This window comes from Sinocyclocheilus grahami, unplaced genomic scaffold (genome assembly GCF_001515645.1).
Source record: "Sinocyclocheilus grahami isolate Dianchi unplaced genomic scaffold, SAMN03320097.WGS_v1.1 scaffold1598.1, whole genome shotgun sequence".
NCBI lineage: Eukaryota > Metazoa > Chordata > Actinopteri > Cypriniformes > Cyprinidae > Sinocyclocheilus > Sinocyclocheilus grahami.
The window spans coordinates 133,693-151,607 of NW_015506777.1; the positions used below are offsets into that span (position 1 = coordinate 133,693).

Consider the following 17,915-nt stretch of genomic DNA (forward strand, 5'->3'; position numbering starts at 1 on the left):
TCGTTTCGAGACTAATGGCTTATTCAGCATTGGACCGGGCTCTCCCTTCTGATGCAGCAGAGCCGCGGCTCCCTTCGGTCACAGCAGGAGCCCTCCATCTGTTGTTTCAAGATTCAAGGCTTATTCAGCATCGGACAGGGCTCCCCCTTCCGGTGCAGCAGAGCCGTGACTCCCTTCGGTCATAGTGAGAGCCCTCCAACCGACGCTTTAAACAACGCCACGTATTCAGCAGCAAGAGGGACTCTCCCTTCCGGTGCAGCAGAGCCACAGCTCCCTTCGGATGCAGCGAGAGTCCCTCACCTGGCCTTCCATCGTGCTCCTCATTCGGCGACAGGGAGGGCTTGCCATCTGACGAGGAGGGTCGCAGCTCACATTTAAGCACTTCACGACCCCTCCCAGTCAACCTGCCGCCTCCTCGCACACCCTACTTTTCTTCATGGCACACATATTTTTGGGGGGCTACTTTTCTCTCCGGCTGCTGTCTCATGCCATTAGCTTCTTTGGGGGAGTTCTCTGGGTTCGGGCTTTAACCCGAGCTCGGAGCCCTCCCTCTGGACAGCACGCCAAATATGCTACTAATTGCTTAATCACATTATATGTTAGTGTGAACTCGTGAAATTATGTTTTATTAACAAGGTTTGGGAGGAGCATGCACAATGACAGTGAAGCAGTGAAGCAAAGGACAAACCCATATCTCACCTGCCGATAAAGATCTCACGCTGACCACTGGCCACATCTGCATCACACAAGTCACTTTGCATACGGGTGAGTGGATGGCGGTCTCCAGACAGTGCATCACATGGGATTGACACATCAATGTTGCTCTTACTCAGGCGCTTGCTGCCTCGGAGAGTGGGGCTCAGAAATCTCACCACACCTGGCTTTTCCTGGAAAAAAACAAAAAAAACGCTGTATCCAAAATCAGTTGTACAGCCAGAAGTGTACGTTCCTCATTATCAAATTTTCACAGTTGTGGGTGTCATCTTGCTTCCTTATTATTATTATTATTATCATTATTATTATTATTATTTTCATTGCTGTAGGAGCTAAATCTAATACTTTAAGCTACTGAGTTGTTTGATCCCAGAGTAATTAGGTTGACAAGCTTTCTTACTTTGAAGTATGTTGTTTACTTCCTCTATTAGAAATGAGAAGACCATTCTTCTGTTTGCATCACCATACACAATTTATTGACTCCACAAACCACCAGCGTGCATAATGTCCAATTTAGTATCCAATAGGCATGGGCCAGTATGAGATTTTGACGGTATGATAACCCTAAGCAAAAATATCACGGTATCACGGTAATGTTGTTACAGCTCTAAAATGTGTTATTTTTAAATGACTGGGTAAAAAAAAGCTTTTTTCCGCTGAACACAATATATTTTGTTTTTGAGCAACATACAGAATATTACGAACACTAGAATTAGTTTATTTTTTCTTTAATTTGTTTCCTAAAAAGAAAAAAAATAAAGACTGACATCTTTATTTAACCTAAATCTGTAATTACAGTTATTTAATTTTAGTTATATAATTCATATACTTATCATCTATATTATGGCTGCACGATAAATCGCATGCGATATTTAACGCGCATCTTGTCAGTAAAGCCATTCTGTAATCAGCAGTAAATCTCCATCACGTGCGGGCTTTCACATGGAGCAGCATTAACTACACAGAGCCGTTGTTCACCGACAAGCTGCGAAAAACATGCGCAAAATATGATCGTGGTCTTGTGCAACTTGTCAGTGAACAACGGCTCTGTGTAGTTAATGCTGCTACATGTGAAAGCCCGCACGTGATGGAGATTTACTGCTGATTACAGAATGGCTTTACTGACAAGATGCGCGTTAAATATCGCATGCGATTTATCGTGCAGCCCTAATTTATATTTAGTTATGTAATTTCATATACATAATTTGATTTAATAATAACCCAATTTCAAGCAAAAACAGAATGTTCTGTGATTAGCTTTGTGAAATTATACTACATGCCTGATGAAGTAAACAGCATATGCTCTGAATGAGATGCAGATTCACTCTCTGACAGCAGGAGGCACTTCTGGAACACCAGATACAACGTTTCCTTGGTTACCTCTGTAAACAAAGCAGCGCTGCGCTGAAACACTGCTTTAATAAGGACTTTAATTTAATTAATTAGTCTCCTCTGCATCACCCTGTAAACAGCGTATGCTGTTCTGTGTCAGCTGTGTCATGCCAGATATGCTGTTTCCGTTCAGATCAAATCACAACAATGTAGGAAACAGCGTATCCGGCATGACGCAGCTGACACAGAACAGCATACGTTGTTTACAGGGTGATGCGGAGGAGACAAACTGTTGAATAAAGTTTTTTTTTTTTCTTTTGCGCACAAAAAAATTCTCGTTGCTTCGTATAATTGCGGTTGAACCACTGATGTCACATGGATTATTTTACTGATCTGATTTTACTGAGTTTCTGGACTTGGGAACATTTCAGTTGCATTGCTGTCTATACAGGGTCAGACAGCTCTCAGATTCCATCAAAAATATCTTAATTTGAATTTCGAAGATGAACGAAGGTCTTATGGGTTTGAAAAGACATGAGGGTGAGTAATTAATGACAGCATTTTCATTTTTGGGTTAGGGTTAAGCAACAACAGCTGATGGAACGGCAAAAAAAGTGTGATTGTGCAACTTAAAGTGCTACTTCATGACGTGTATATTGTAACGGTCTTCTACGGGAGTACAGCGAGCTAATTTGCCATAGACTCTACTACGTGACAGATTAAAAGGCGAGTGTATTTTGCATGGTAAATCTAGGTTGTTAGACTTATTGGCATCATACAAGACTAAAAACCATTCTTCTGACAATAAGTTGTCTTAAATGCCAAAAACACTCCGGCTACTGACGTAAGCTCAGTTCCCTGAGATAAGGGAACGAGCGTTGTGTATGGGGAAAACTCCTGTTTTAACTCCGTACTGAAGTCTGATTTGTTCACGTTTTTGTAGCTGCACAAAGCTATGGTGCTTTAGCCCGCCAGAAAGGGTGGAGCCAACGTGTATGTAAGTCGGCTCGCAGCGCCATTCATAAGGCCATTCGACTGAAGCGACAGTCATCGATTCGTGCAGCTTATAGCACGGCAAGTGACACAACACTCGTTCCCTTATCTTACGTCAGTTTCACATTGTGTATGGGGAACGCATCCAATCACGCCGTGCTATGAGCAGATACAGGATCTCCTGCTCTGTGAGCCCAGTCCCGGAGCACTAACAAGGACCCCAAAAACCTGAGCACATTGTGCCCCAAGCTGGTAGCTGAGGGCTCAAATATAACCACCTTGCCCAAGGGGAAGAGTGGAACTTTAAACAGATAACACTCGCCCCTGCAAAGCAAGGACATCTAAGTTATAGAATCTGGCAAATGTGGACGGCGACGAACAGCCGGCGGCCACACAAATCTCCCCAATAGATATTCCGCTGGACCACACCCAGAAGGAGGCCATCCCTCTTGTGGAATGGGCCCTCACACTTATAGGGCATTGCAATCCTTCTGATGCGTATCGAATCAACAATCCAGCAAGAAAGTCATTGCTTCGTGCCCGGCAGCCCTTTATGGCGGCCTCCAAAGCAAACAAATAATTGCTCAGACTGCCTCAACCGGCTAGAGCACTCCAGGTATACTCTCAGAGCCCTCACTGGGCAGAGCATGTTTGGACCCTGCTCACCATCTGTAACGGGAAGCGCCAGTAGGGAGATCACCTGATCTCTGAATGGAGTTGAGAGTACCTTAGGAACATAACCATGTCTCGGTTTTAGGATGACCTTACAGTCATTAGGCCCAAACTCGAGACACGAGGCGCTGATCGACAGCTGCCCTTTTAGGGCCCGCAGGACTATAGACAAGTCCCAAGATGGCACAGTCTGAGGGCAAGGAGGATTCAGCCTCTGTGCACCCTTCAGGAACTTAACGATCAGGTCATTCCTGCCGATTGAATGGCCAGCTTCGAGAGAACGATTCGCTGTGATAGCTGCCACATATACTTTGAGCGTGGAGGGAGCAGCTCTTGCAAAAAGGTCAGCACGTGGGACACATCACATGATATCGGGTCCAAACCCCATGCAGAACACCAAATAAGGAAGACCAACCATTTTTGTCTGTAAAGTCGTCTTGTAGACAGCGCTCTTTCCTCCAAAATGGTATTGCTCACTCTCGCTGGGAGCGGATCAAGCCCCCGTCGAGGCACCATACATGAAGGCTACACAGCTCCGGCCAGGAATGTCAAATCATGCCTTTCGCCTGCAAGAGAAGGTTCCTCCTCAGCGGAATGGGCTACGGGGCTGCTGCACTAGCTCCGGGAACCAGGCCTGGTTCCTCCAGAACAGGGCCACTAGGAGGAGAGAGCACTTGGTCTCCCTGACCCACCTGATGACCTTAGGAATCAGGGTGATCGGGGGAAAAGCGTATAGGCGAGCACTAGGCCAATCGTGGGCCAGAGCATCTCGCTGTATCGAAAAATATGTTGGGCAGTGAGAGTTGTCTTCTGAGGCAAAGAGGTTGACCTCTACCTTCCCGAAGACTGACCAGATGTCTTGAACCATTTGAGGGTGTAATGCCCATTCGCCCGGGGCTACCTTGCCTCTGGACAGCATGTCCGTGCCAAAGTTAAATCTGCCCGGCACATTAACCGCCCTTAGCGGGAGGAGTTCCCTGTGTGCCCAAAAGAGGAGGCAACGAGCCATCCTGCAAAGAGTGTGTGACCTGAGACCGCCTTGATTATTGATATAAGCCACCACTGTCATGCTGTCCAACCGGACCGAGACGGGGTGGTTTTCAGGGCTAAGAAAACCGCCAACATTTCTAGGCAGTTGATATGCAGGCGTTGCTTCGGGGCTGACCAGCAGCCGAAGGCCGAATTGCCCTCCAGCAGGGCGCCCCAACCAAGAGTTGGAAGCGTCCGTTGTGACTAGCTTCCTTCTGGAGATCATGCCTAATCTCATTCTTGTTTGGAACAAGTGAGAGGTCGTCCAGGGGGCCACAACCTTGACACAGAGGTGGTCTACCCTGGTGGTGAAGCTGCCCCAGGCGCCAGGTGTGGGGTGGAATGCGGGCCTTAAGCCAAAACTGAAGGGGCCGCATGTGAAGCAGGCCCAGAGGGATCACAGAGGCAGCAGCCATTATAAGACCTAGCAACCTCTGAAAAACCTTTAGGGGGCGTGTCGTCCTCGGTTTGAGGGATGCTGCCAATCGCTGAATAGTCAGGGATCGTTCCGGCGTAACTCATGCCCGCATTTGGGCAGAGTCTAAAATTTTTCCCAGAAAGAACGCTCGCTGCCTGGGTAACAACTGACTCTTGTGAGGGTTGATGATCAACCCAAGGCGCTCCAAGTGGCTGAGTAACAGCTCTCTTTGAGCAGCCAACTCCCATTCGGTCCTGGATAGAACCAGCCAATCGTCGAGGTAGTTCAAAACACGGATTCCCATCTATCTCAGAGGGGAAAGAGCGGCGTCTACGTACTTTGTGAAAGTACGTGGGGTGAGAGACAGTCCAAACGGAAGGACTGTGTGCTGATAAGCCACTCCCTCGAACGCAAATTTCAAGAACGGTCTCTGATGGGAGGCTATGTGAATGGGAAAGTATGCATCTTTCAGATCCACAACCAAAAACCAGTCCTCTGGGCAAATGTGCACGAGGATCTGTTTTATAGATTACATCTTGAATTACCGGAGCATAAGCAAGTGGTTCAGATGCCTGAGATCCAGAATTGGTCTGAGCCCGCCATCTTTCTTTGGGACGAGAAAGTAGCGGCTGAAAAAGCCTGACTCGCTGTTAGCTGGGGGCACTATTTCCACAGCACCTTTTGCAAGCAACGTCTGCATCTCCTGTCAGAGAACGAGTGCTTCGTTGTCCGGAACAGAAGTTTGGATGACACCTCTGAAGCGAGTTGGCCTGCGAGTGAATTGAGTAACCTTGTCTAATTGTTTTTAAAACCCAACCCGATATTTACAGAATGGCTGCCCAAGTCGTGAAATGGGAGGCGAGAGTTTTGTTTTTGTTTTTTTTTTCGAATGAGAGCTCACCGAGAAGTGGCGGGGAACTCGCATTCACATGAGTGAGTGAGAGAGAGTGAAGAGAAAATTTGTGGGTCCGCTATCACAGTGGTAAAACATTTGGGTACGCGCTGCACCTGCAGAGATGCTCGGAGGGATGGAGGATGAAAGCAAGCTGTTTTTTGGGGCGTTCCGGCCGAGGCGAGAACAGAGCCCCTCCTCTTTCTCTCTGGCGCATCAGGACGGCTTTGGCGGCTTGGGGTCCAGCACAACTCGGGAAAGGGAAGCGTTTTGCCGTTCGGAGCGCTGTTGCAGCCCAGGCTCCGATTTTCGTTGTTTTTTGTTGGGGCTGAGGCTGCGCCGGCTTTGCAGGCTGAGTGGCGGGGTTCTTCTGGCGACTCGCAGCTGCGGGGCCAGAGAACTTGGGGAGGAAGTGAAACAGCGCTTGCAACGTCTTCTGAGCCTCCGAAAACCTCTCTGCAAACCCATCTACAGCGGGGCCGAACAGCCCCTTCGGCGAGACCTGTGAGTCGAGGAAGGCCATTTTCTCAGTGTCCCTGATCTCAGTGAAGTTTAACCATAGGTGGAGCTGCAGCACCACCAGCCTGCGCCATTGCTTTCATGGGGCGCAGAGCCAGATCGGTCACTGTGCGCAGCTCCTTGAAAGCCTCCTGGTGTTCTTGGCCAGACTCGTTCATGCTGCGGAGAACTGCCATTGTATGCAGTGTCGAACCGGCCTGGCCGGCTGCTGTATAAGCCCTGTTGGCAAGCGCCGAGGTGGTCCTGCAGGGCAGATGGCGGGCACAGATGAGCAGCAACCACTTCCTCCAGAGAGGGGAGCTTGCTGTATCCCTTGCCGTCAGCACCATCAACGATGGTGAGAGCTGCTGCTGTAGAGGGATTTACCCGGGCCGAGTAGGGGGCACGGCACGTCTTGGTGTGCTCGTCATGAACTGCAGGCAAGAGCGCGGCATGGCTGGGCGTTGGCGAGAGGACGGTTGACGGCTTCCCGTTAGGTACCACACATCCAACAGGCAGTGGGCGGGCTCTTCCGGAGCGACCACTCGAGGCCCAGGTCCTCCACCGCCTTTGACAGGACGCGGATGAGTTCAGCGTCTGGCTTTGGCCTCGGAGCTTGAGAGGGGGGAGGGACTTCGGGCTCATCGCCGGAATTTCCCCACTCTTCTGTGTCAGACGCTGCCAAGGACATGAGAGTCGTCAGCAATAACGTCCCCGCTGACAGTGTCCTCTTCAGACACACCGAATGAAACCAAGCTGCTCACAACCAAGGAGGGGCGCTAGTCATCTTGTGTGAAGCACACCAGCGAGGCGAGAAATTCTAAATATTCACCGTAAGTGTGAATTTCCTTCAGAGTTCAGTGTAGAAGCGTGTTTTACTGCAGCACAATATAAAAACGGGTCAAAAGCCTTAAGTAAAAACCAACAGCACAAACTAAAATCAGGAGGAGAACAGTCAGTGTGGATGAAATAAGATGGACCGGATCGCCCCACACACACACACACATACACACTCTCACACACACACACACGAGGGGAGGGCGAGGCACGCGAGCGTTGAGCCGACGTGACACCGCTCAAGCCCACTGGCAAAGACCCGCTGCCCCGCTGTTTCTTTCTCTTAGGAGAGAATGAAACGGGAGGGCTGAGCGAGGGGGACCACCTTTGTGAAAGAAGGCGATCCGTGAACGGAGGCGGGAAAGACTCATACTCTCACAATGGGAGCATGAGCCTCTATGTGGGTGCTGCCGAGACTCACTGTGCTCGTCCATCTCATGCAAGGGTTCCTTGCATGAGCCACACTCGTGGCGCGACATTTGCAACAACGCACGCTGGAAAAAATTAGCTCTTTAGGAATACTCAGCTTGCTCTTCAAGCGCCGGATGGCCACAGTGAGTCTTCGCTGCTTCCGGCATCTTCGACGGCGGCAAGCAGAGCTGGAGCTTCTTCCTCTGCTTCTTCTCTTGGCTTCTTCCAGAATCAGCGAAGAGATGATCCTCGTTGCTGAAGGAGAATGATCTGATGAATGGCGCTGCGAACCGATTTATATACACGTTGGCTCCGCCCTTTCTGGCGGTCTAAATCGCCATTGGTTTGTGCAGCTACACAAACGTGAACAAATCATGCTTCAGTACAGAGTAAAACAGGAGTTTTCCCCATACACAACGTGAAGTGAACCTTCGAAAGGGATCAGCTTTCTATTGCCTGTTTAAATTACATTTTTTATTACGCTAATGATAAATGATTGAATGTTTCCCTTTCCTCTTGGTTGTTGCTGTTGCTTAGTGATTTTTGTGCTCTTTGGCTACAGCAGTAGTGCTGTGTTCGAAATATCGATACGACAATGTATCGTCACAGAGATTTGACGATACAAGTATCGATACAGCTGGCCATATATCGATATTGTGGCACGTGTGCAGCAGTGGACCACGCTTAATTTGTTTAAAATTTTACGTTTAAAATTGAGTAGAAAAGTGCGAGGTTTCTATTTTAATAGAGCATATATAGGCTACAACAAGGTTTAATCTGGCCGCAGAGGAACACAACTGGGTTGCCTGATATAAAGAAACGTAATCCCCAAAACAGAGCTTTACACTTGCACAATACGGAAATATCTGCTAAGTGTGTTACTTATCTTTGTCAACCTGGCAACCATGTGCACATGCGCTCTCTCTCCACTGTGGATAAACACGCTTGCTTTCTGAAAACAGCGGTTAGCTTGCAGTTTAGCGATCTCCACTTCAATATTCTATTCTCAGAAAAGTGTAATTCATCAACTGTTCATTTACGACACACAGAGAGAGAGAGAGAGAGAGAGAGGCTGTGTATGTATGAATTACCACCGTTTTGCCGTGTTTCTCTATTAACAGTAAAGCTGTGGCTTTAATTCCTTTAGAAACAATGATGCTACCAGCTCCTTGTTGAGAAAGATAATGTAGCTCTTGAGCGACTAAGCTATTTAGTTGATAAAACTGCGGGGCAGCGCTAAAAAGTTTGTTCCTGAATGCCTGAGTTCGGCCGCAACGTGATCTGTTTGTGTGACTGCACTTAACATCAAACTGCTTCTGTTTCACACAAATGCTGGCACAGACGTGCATGTTTGGCTAGAGTTGCTTTGAACTCGTGCATCTTCAGAAGCGGAGCTGGGCGGAAAGTTACAAAAAATGTTGTGCACTCCGCCACGCGAAACGACATCGCTTCGAGTATAAATCAGCCTTGAGCGTGTGTGCGTTAGATACAGTGAAGACAGCGCGTTAGTTTAGAACTTAGTTTAGGTTAGTTTTTTTTATTGTAAAGAGTGTGTTAATTTGTGCAATGATAACCTACCAGCAATGTAAATGATTTTTTAAATATATTAGAATGAGTACATTACAATATAAATTTATTAGAACAAGTACATTATTATTTATGGGATTAAAAACAAGATGCAAACAATCAGAATATTGTACCTGGTGGGGAGTGCACAATGTAAACATGAAACATATGCCATTACCTATATTGTACTGTGGTACAGTTATGGAGGCCCTTCATAATGCAGAGGTCAACTGCCTGCTCTGCCAATAGTTAGAAATGGCACTATAGTAAGCAGAGTCTAATAAACAGCTGTTTTTCTAAATTCTGCTGAGGTGAAATTCAGTGCAGTCATGTATCGTGATACGCATCGTATCGTGGCCTCTGTATCGTGATAAGTATCGTATCGTGACTTTGCTGGTGATACACAGCCCTATACGGTAGTTAACAGTTTACGTCAAATCGCCGTTGCCGTTCCATCAGCTGTTGTTGCTTAAAGTCCCTATTATGAATTATACAGAGACGAGATGAAAAGAAAATACCACGTAAACTTTTCTGAAGACAGTCAGTTCCCCTCAGAAACATATTCATATAAACCCCCAAATCAATATTGAGGATTTTCTTCGAATAGTTCGTGCATCATGAACAGTGAGTGATCTACCTGCTACAGTATTTTTTTCTGTGCGTCCATCTTCAGCATCTCTGGCCCGTGTTAATGGACGTTTACAGACTTCATATTTTCACATAAATTACATTTTGGAAAATGATTGCATTGCAACGCAGTTTGTGCAAGTCCAGAACAGAGGCGAGTTGCAATAAGACAAAAAACGTCCGGTTGCCGATCTCGAAAGTTCCAGGGGCAGCTCCAAAAATGAAAATTCTGTCAATAATTACTCACCCTCATGTTGTTTCAAAGCCCGTAAGACCTTCGTTTATCTTCGGAACGCAAATTAAGATATTTTTTATGGAATCTGAGAGCTGTCTGACCCTGCATAGACAGCAATGCAACTGAAATATTCCCAAGTCCAGAAACGTAGTAAGGAGTTCTGTAAAATAATACATGTGACATCAGTGGTTCAACCACAATTATACGAATCTATGAGAATACTTTTTGTGTGTAAACCTCCCCCCCCCAAAACTACTTTATTCTACAAATCGTCTCCTCCACATCTCCCTGGTGCCATTTTGGAGAATATCTGCTGGACGTAAACAACGTATGCTGCTCTGTGTCAGCTGCGTCACGCCGGATCTGTTTCCATGGCACCAGGATGATGCGGAGGAGACGAATTGTTGAATGAAGTCGTTATTTTATTTTATTCTCCTTGCTACGTTTCTTGACTTGGGAGCATTTCAGTTGCGTTGCTGTCTATGCCGCTGTCTATGCCTACGTCTACAGCTCTCAGATGCCATCAAAAATATCTTAATTTGTGTTCCAAAGATGAACGGAGGTCTTACGGGTTTGAAACGAAATGAGGGTGAGTAATTAATGACAGAATTTTCATTTTTGGGTGAACTAACCCTTTAAGTTCGGCCATCCTACACACACGTGACTGACCGTGCTCGCACCAACAGGAGGAGGAGGGTCGTGTTACTCTCTTCACTGCACTCAACCTGAGGGATTCCTACACTTTCAGTCTTTGAGGAGACATGAAAAACAGTGCATACTGCAGGAACGGTATAACAGAGAATATTAGTGGTTTTGAAACTGTGAAATTTTCAAATCGCGGTATACCTTAAAACCGGTAATCGGCCCATGCCTAGTAGTAGTAAAACTTTTTGCCCTTCCGAGTCAACACCTACCTACAGCAGTAGGAAGGCAACCTATATACACTGAAATCTCTGTAATGTTCACAGCACCACTCAATAGTCAAAATGAGAATAACACATTACCTTTTTAAACACGTTTTGGCTCCTACACTTTAGGTTAAAGTTCCCACCATCGAATCTATTTTCATATTCACAAACGGCCTCTAGAAACACTATACTGCCAATCACAAAGTTAGGTTAAATTGTAAATGAAATACTGTACATTGCAACAGCAGTATAAATCCCATTAATTTTCTCCAAATTGAAACCTGTAGACCTTTCAAGATGAACCTACCATGGACTCTGTGGTCCTTAAAGTGAGGATATATGCTTCTATAGATGCCACAAATTATGTGTGATTTCAATGAAAATTATTTTAACAAATTGTGTATAATAACCAAATTCCCATAACTGTTTCATACAGTACATACAGTGCCGTGAAAAGGTTTTTGCCCCCTTCCTGTTTTTTTAATTTTTTGCGTATTTCTCACACATAAAAGATTCAGATAATCAAACCAATTTTAATATTATGCAAAGATAATGCAAGTAAATACAAAATGCAGTTTTTAAATGATAATTTCATTTATTAAGGGAAAAAAGCTGTCCAAACCTACCTGGCCCTACATGAAAAATCAATTGCCCCTCCTCTTAAATCATGAAAGAACTGTGATTAACCACATAATTTTAGAAAGCTGAGTTAAATTTCACTAGCCACATGCAGGCCTGATTACTGCCAGACCTGTTGAATCAAGAAATCACTTAAATAGAACCTGTCTGACAAAGTAAAGCATGCTTAAAGAGCAACACATCATGCCGTGATCTAAAGAAATTCAAGAACAGATGAGAAAAAAAATTGTTAACATGTATCAGTCTGGAAAGGGTTATGAAGCCATTTCTAAGGCTTTGGGACTCCAGCGAACCATGGTTAGAGCCATTATCCACAAATGGAGAAAACTTGAGAAGAGTGGGCCAACATTCATGTGAAAGACTCATTGCCATTTATCGCAAACGCTTGATTTCTGCAAAGGGTGGCACAACCAGTTATTAGATTTAGGGGGCAATTACTTTTTCACGTAGTGCCAGGCAGGTTTGGACCGCTTTTTTCACTTAATAAAAGAAATCATAATTTCAAAACTGCAGTTTGTATTTACTCAGGGTATCTTTGTGTAATATTAAAATTTGTTTGATAATCTGAATCTTTTAAGTGTGACAAATATGCAAACAATTAAAAAAAACAGGAAGGGGGCAAAAACTTTTTCACACCACTGTACATATTTTCTGTTGACTGACATTTCAGAGACTTTAAATATATTCATTTTGTTCCATTGTTTCTGTCTTCATATTTCCTCTGTTTATTTCCTGTTCTCTTTGTTTCCTTGGTTCTGGTATATGCTGTTTATATGTAATACATTGTATTTGGGAGTTACTCTTTTGGTTTATCTTCTTGTTTAATTTTTTTTTTTTAAACACCTACAATTAGACCATCAACTTCACTCCTTTCACCCCAGCACACCCCATTTATGTCTTTTTTGCTCCTAATTGTTTTCTCCTAATTCATTTCTTCCCTCTGTATTCAAGGCTGCTGTAAAAGTAACTGGGTAATGTGTTGGGGTTGTGGGATATGAACTCTTCAACAATGCACCTCAAGCAACATAGCCACATGTGTAACAGAGTGACTCATTGAACCCTAAACTGGGTTGTCTGCCTCTGTTCCACTGTTGCTGAGGCATCTGCTCATCAGCTGATGTGCCATGTGGTGTTCCTTTATCACACGCTGGCACTACACAGGTGACTGAGCTTTTATTAAACCATCAGCACCAAGAAACACAGATAGACATGGTCACTGGAAATCTTGCAATACTGTTACAAATAGTAGACACACTGGGTAAAAATTAAACTCTGGACAGAAGGAAAGCAATATGGGTTGAAATAACATGAAGTATGACAAATTTTCAGAAATGAATCCTTAAAGACAGGGAGAAAGCTGAGGAGGAGACAAACTAGAATGGGAAAAAATGCCCTATGACATTTAGACATGAGAACGGATAAAAAAGCTTTGAAGGATAGAGATGTGAAGGATTCACTCAAGCAGACATTGATTTATGTCAGATAAGGACAGAATGACAGTCAGTTCTAAACAGAATAGAAAGGCAGGAGTTCAGGGTGGTTTTGTGTGCGTGCATGTTTATCTGCACCTTCAGACTCTCTGTACTGTTGTTCATGCTGCCACCCTCAGGACTTTTGTGTTGCTTGTCAGCACTGAAACACAAGGCGTCAAAACAAAGAACCCCACCAACAGAATCTGCCACCAGGCACACCTGAAACAAGCACATAGCACAATGTAAGCAGCAGAAAGACAACCTATATTCCCATGTAATCATTATACTTTTAAAACATATAAACAATGTTTGTGGTGTTCTCTACATTTCCTTTTTTAAGAAAAACTGAAATATACTTTAAAGGAATAATCCAAACTAAATTTTCTCATTATCAGGCTATCAAAGATGTACCAAATTCCCTTGTAGTTAAGGCCTGTGCTGATGCACAAACGCAAGATTTGGCCGCCATTTTGCCTACAACGTTGAGTGGAGATGCTTTACCTTACTTGCTCTCCCTATCTCCTGATATACAACAGAACTATGAACTGTGCCTGCATTAAATTATGTTTTTGGGAGGAAACCATTTTTGCTGGATTTTCAAACTTTTGTGAACGCCCGACCACATATGCCCAAAGAATTTGCTGAACATTTACTCATCATCAGGCTAACAAAGAGTTTGTTTCTTAGTCAGAACAGATTCACAAACATTTTGCTTTGTATCATTTGCTCACCAATGAATCCATTGATAGGACGTTTTAACTTTAAGCCATTGCTTCTGGCCAAAATATGAGTCCATATTCCATAATAGTGTAACTTTATGTTGAATTCATTATTTTATTTCACTTTTTGTCAATTTATGGTTTAGAAAGATATTTTGTGCGCCTGCCCTTGTCTGATTAAAAGAAGAAACATTAATTATCACCCTGGTAACCTGTGTTTTATTTATGTTATCCATGCAGAAGAGACTGGAGCATTCGCAGCTAAAAATAAAGGTTACAGACTGGCAGCAGTTTCTAGAAGTTTCTTAGTTTAGAACAAAGACATTTTTTATTGCACCCTGAAACGTTCTAGTGAGTGCACAGTGAAAAGTCGTCAGTTTAATTGAAGTGGATGACTTTACCACTTGCTTCGTTACAAGTTAAACAGCAACTACTTAGTGAAAATGTCTACCAATTCTCGCATGCTTCCCGCATGTGCTTTGTCCCCTAATGATAGTGCCGATAATGAATCTGCACCTACAGTGGAACGCAAAGAGTTCAACACAAAGTGCTGATGCACAAACGCACGATTTGGCCGTCATTTTGTCTATGAGGTTGAGTGGAGATGCTTTAACTTACTGGCTCTCCCTGTCTCCTGACATACAACAGAACTATGAACTGTGTGTTGCTGCATTAAATTATGTTTTTGGGAGAAAACAATTTTTGCTGCATTTTAAAACTTTTGTGAATGCCTGACCACGTATGCCCAAAGAACCTTTGGAAGTATTTGCAGCAGAGATCACAAAACTGGTTTTGGAAGCATTTCCAAATTATGGCGAGTCCATTATTGTCATGGATAGATTTAGACAGTTCGTAGCTGGTCTTGACCCTGTTCTCCAAGCAAAATGTCATGAACATGGCACTACTAACCTAGAGGACCCTGCAAATAAGCCTGCTGTGGGCTAGCCTAAGGGCCCCCAGCGGGCTACCAGCGCCAGAATTTGCTCATTGGCAAAACGTTCGACCTTTAGCAATGGCCCTGCACGGGCAGCCCTCACTTAACCCCAGGAAGCCCTCACTATGCCAACACGCCCTGTTAATCTACAACAATAAAGCTGTTTAATAAATAACAATAAATACTTTTTAGCTACTATAATTTAAGTCTTTGGGAAAAACTGATATTATATATCTGAAATGTATGCAGTCACCACATAACTAATGTCTGTATTGTCAAAAATGTTCAGTAGTCAAAGGGATTTCAAATCAATGGATTTATTAAATACAAAATAGAAAACATTCAATTCAGGTTAATACAGCTAATTTAACACTCTGAAAGGGACTACATATTATCTATACAAATATAAAAAATACTACAACAGGGTGTCCGCAGGGTCTTAAATAGTATTACAAGTTGATAAATCAATTTAGAGAAAATTAAGGCCCTTAAAAAGTATTTAAAAGTCTTAAATACCATTTTCCAATGCCAAATGCCAATTAAATTTTGTGTCATCTTTTCATTGTATATTTGTCTGAATAGTGGGGTTCTGTGTAGTTTATTTACGGAATCCCGTAAGATTTGACTTAATCTGTTACGGTGCTCACTGACTGACTGTGCACCTGCATGATAGCGTGGAGCTTGTTGATCCTGCTCTCACTGAATTTCTGACCATTACCGCATTCTCCCATCCGCTCCTGCGATTTTTGTGTCTGCTCCCGCAAACATTCTAATATTGTATATAATTTTAGCGCATCAGGGTGCCACCATCAATATGTGGGGTATTTAAATCCCTTTTGAATGAGCACTCACAGTCGCATTTCACTTTCGATTTCGTGATCGCACGTGCATTTTGTAAAGGGAGCACATCTTACGATAAAAGATATTTGTCAATGAGCTTGGGATCTGTTGAGGAGCCAATCCTCCAACATCTTGTCAGTTATCTCTCCTTACTTTTGACCCGTGATCAGTTAAATCTGACTTCTGCAGCTCGTGTTGGATGCAGGGTTGTTGTCGTTTTTTTTCCATGAAATTGGGCTGCTTTTAAACTGTTGCCATGGGTTGATTTTCCCCAGTGGGTTAAAGTTTTGAAATATTGCATAATTTACATTTGGTTAAAATGCTTGTACTGAAATATTTTGCATTCTACCTGTAATAAATATGTGCTAAATGTTTTGGGCCACACTAGTAGGAAGTATTTGAACTGTGTTTATGATAAATGTGCATAACAACAGTGACTGTAAAATATGTATTTTAGGGATGGAAATGCCATTTTTATATTTGGGACATGGTAATTTGCGCGCTACTTTGGGCTTTTTTTTTACTGGCATGGGCTTGGGATGCACAATTAAAATGATGTAATAGTTGTGATAATTATTTTACCTTCCATAATCATTCAGACCCAATCAGGTGCAGTACTAACACTCTGTCAAGTCTGCATCAAATCAAGCACTCTGTAATCACAGGTAAACTGTCTGATCAGTCAGATTTTTGTCATGAGAAGTGTTCCACGGAACAGCTATGGTTTGCAGACAGTTATAAGAGTTGATGTTACAAATACAACTTTTGAATATACTGTGTGAACTTATTGCCCCGTTAGCTCGGAGAGTTTTATTTTCCCTCCTCAATACGTTTTGTCAGTTGTTTTGTTTATTGGTCTAATTCTTGTTTCGTGGGTTGCATTGGTTAGTCACTCAATTAATTAGTTTGTGCTTCGTTCCCCCTTCTGAATTATGTTGTATTTATAAGGAGTTATCACAAAGGAAGTCTGTTTAGTTGTGCTATCTTACAATTAATATATAGTAAATGTAAGTTAAAGTGTTGCCGATGTAACGGGTTAAAACTTGGAGTGGCGACGAGGTCTTAAAATGTATGGAAAGTCTTAAAAAAGGTCTTAAAAGGTATTAAATTTAACTCCATGATTCCTGTATATACCCTGTACAAATTAACATAAAAATAAAAAATACCAAATTATTACTTTGACCGCTGCTGAAAATGTGTTTTGATGTGCTAAAGTATTAATTGGCAAAGCTCAATCTTCCCCCAAAGTCTCTCAACTAGTCAGAAGATGGTGGTGGCGCTCCTTTTGTCCACCCGCTCTGTCTCTTGAATTCTGCAACCACACCTTTTTCTCAATCTCAACTTCAGAATAAGGAGGACTTGACTGAAAGGGGTATTTTCAAACACCCTATGAAAAGCAAATCGGCCTATTTCAGGGATCCGGTTCATTAAACTCACTTTCCTGCAGAGTTTAGCTCCAACTTTGATCAATCTCACCCACCTGTGATTTCCTAATGATCCTGAAGACACTGATTAGCATACTCAGATGAGTTTGATTAGGGTTAGAGCTAAACTCTGCAGGAAAGTGTGAGCCAGATTTGAGGATCCCTGGCTGATATGAAACGTCTAGGTTACTTGTGTAACCCTCGTTCCCTGAAGGAGGGAACGGAGACGTTCCGTCAGTGACTGACGAATTGGGATCTCGCCCGAGAGCCCAATCACCTTCGAGTGTTAACTAAACAAGCCAATGACAGTTGGCGTACCCAGTTGGGACGCTACGGAAGCCACATCCCGCACATAGGCGGTATCATGTGGAAATTACACATATGGACTGGCCCTCAGGTTAGTACTACATATGGAAGTCCCTGCGGTAGACTCAACCCGCCTGGGGTGAGATCACTACGCAGCAGAGATGGCAGTGAACGACTGCCAGGGAAAGACACGGGCTTACCGTGAGGGGAGCCGTACCGTGGAAGAATACACATGTGGGATCACCCGAAGGGGGAATCACTACACACGGGCACCTAGCCCAGCACAAGGGCTGACCTTGGGCATGCACACGAGTGCTGAACCTGGCGTCTGGCGCTCCGCCACGCCTGACTGCCGAGGGTGCGGGAGGAACTCCAACAGGGTTCGCCATGGGGAACTGAACTGAGGAGCAAAAAAGCGCACGTATCCGGTCCGTAGAGGGGAATGGCGC

At 44.0% G+C, this 17,915-nt stretch overlaps 1 protein-coding gene across 1 annotated transcript in view; it reads right to left on the reverse strand.

The window, feature by feature from the left end:
* Positions 1–17,915, reverse strand: part of plrdgb (PITP-less RdgB-like protein) — a 112,709-nt gene that overhangs the window by 58,780 nt on the left and 36,014 nt on the right. The window contains exons 7-8 of the mRNA XM_016257796.1: positions 13,340–13,462; positions 700–887 (exon numbers count right to left, since the gene is read on the reverse strand). Coding sequence (XP_016113282.1) covers positions 700–887; positions 13,340–13,462 — 311 coding nt within the window. The remainder of the gene's footprint in view (positions 1–699; positions 888–13,339; positions 13,463–17,915) is intronic.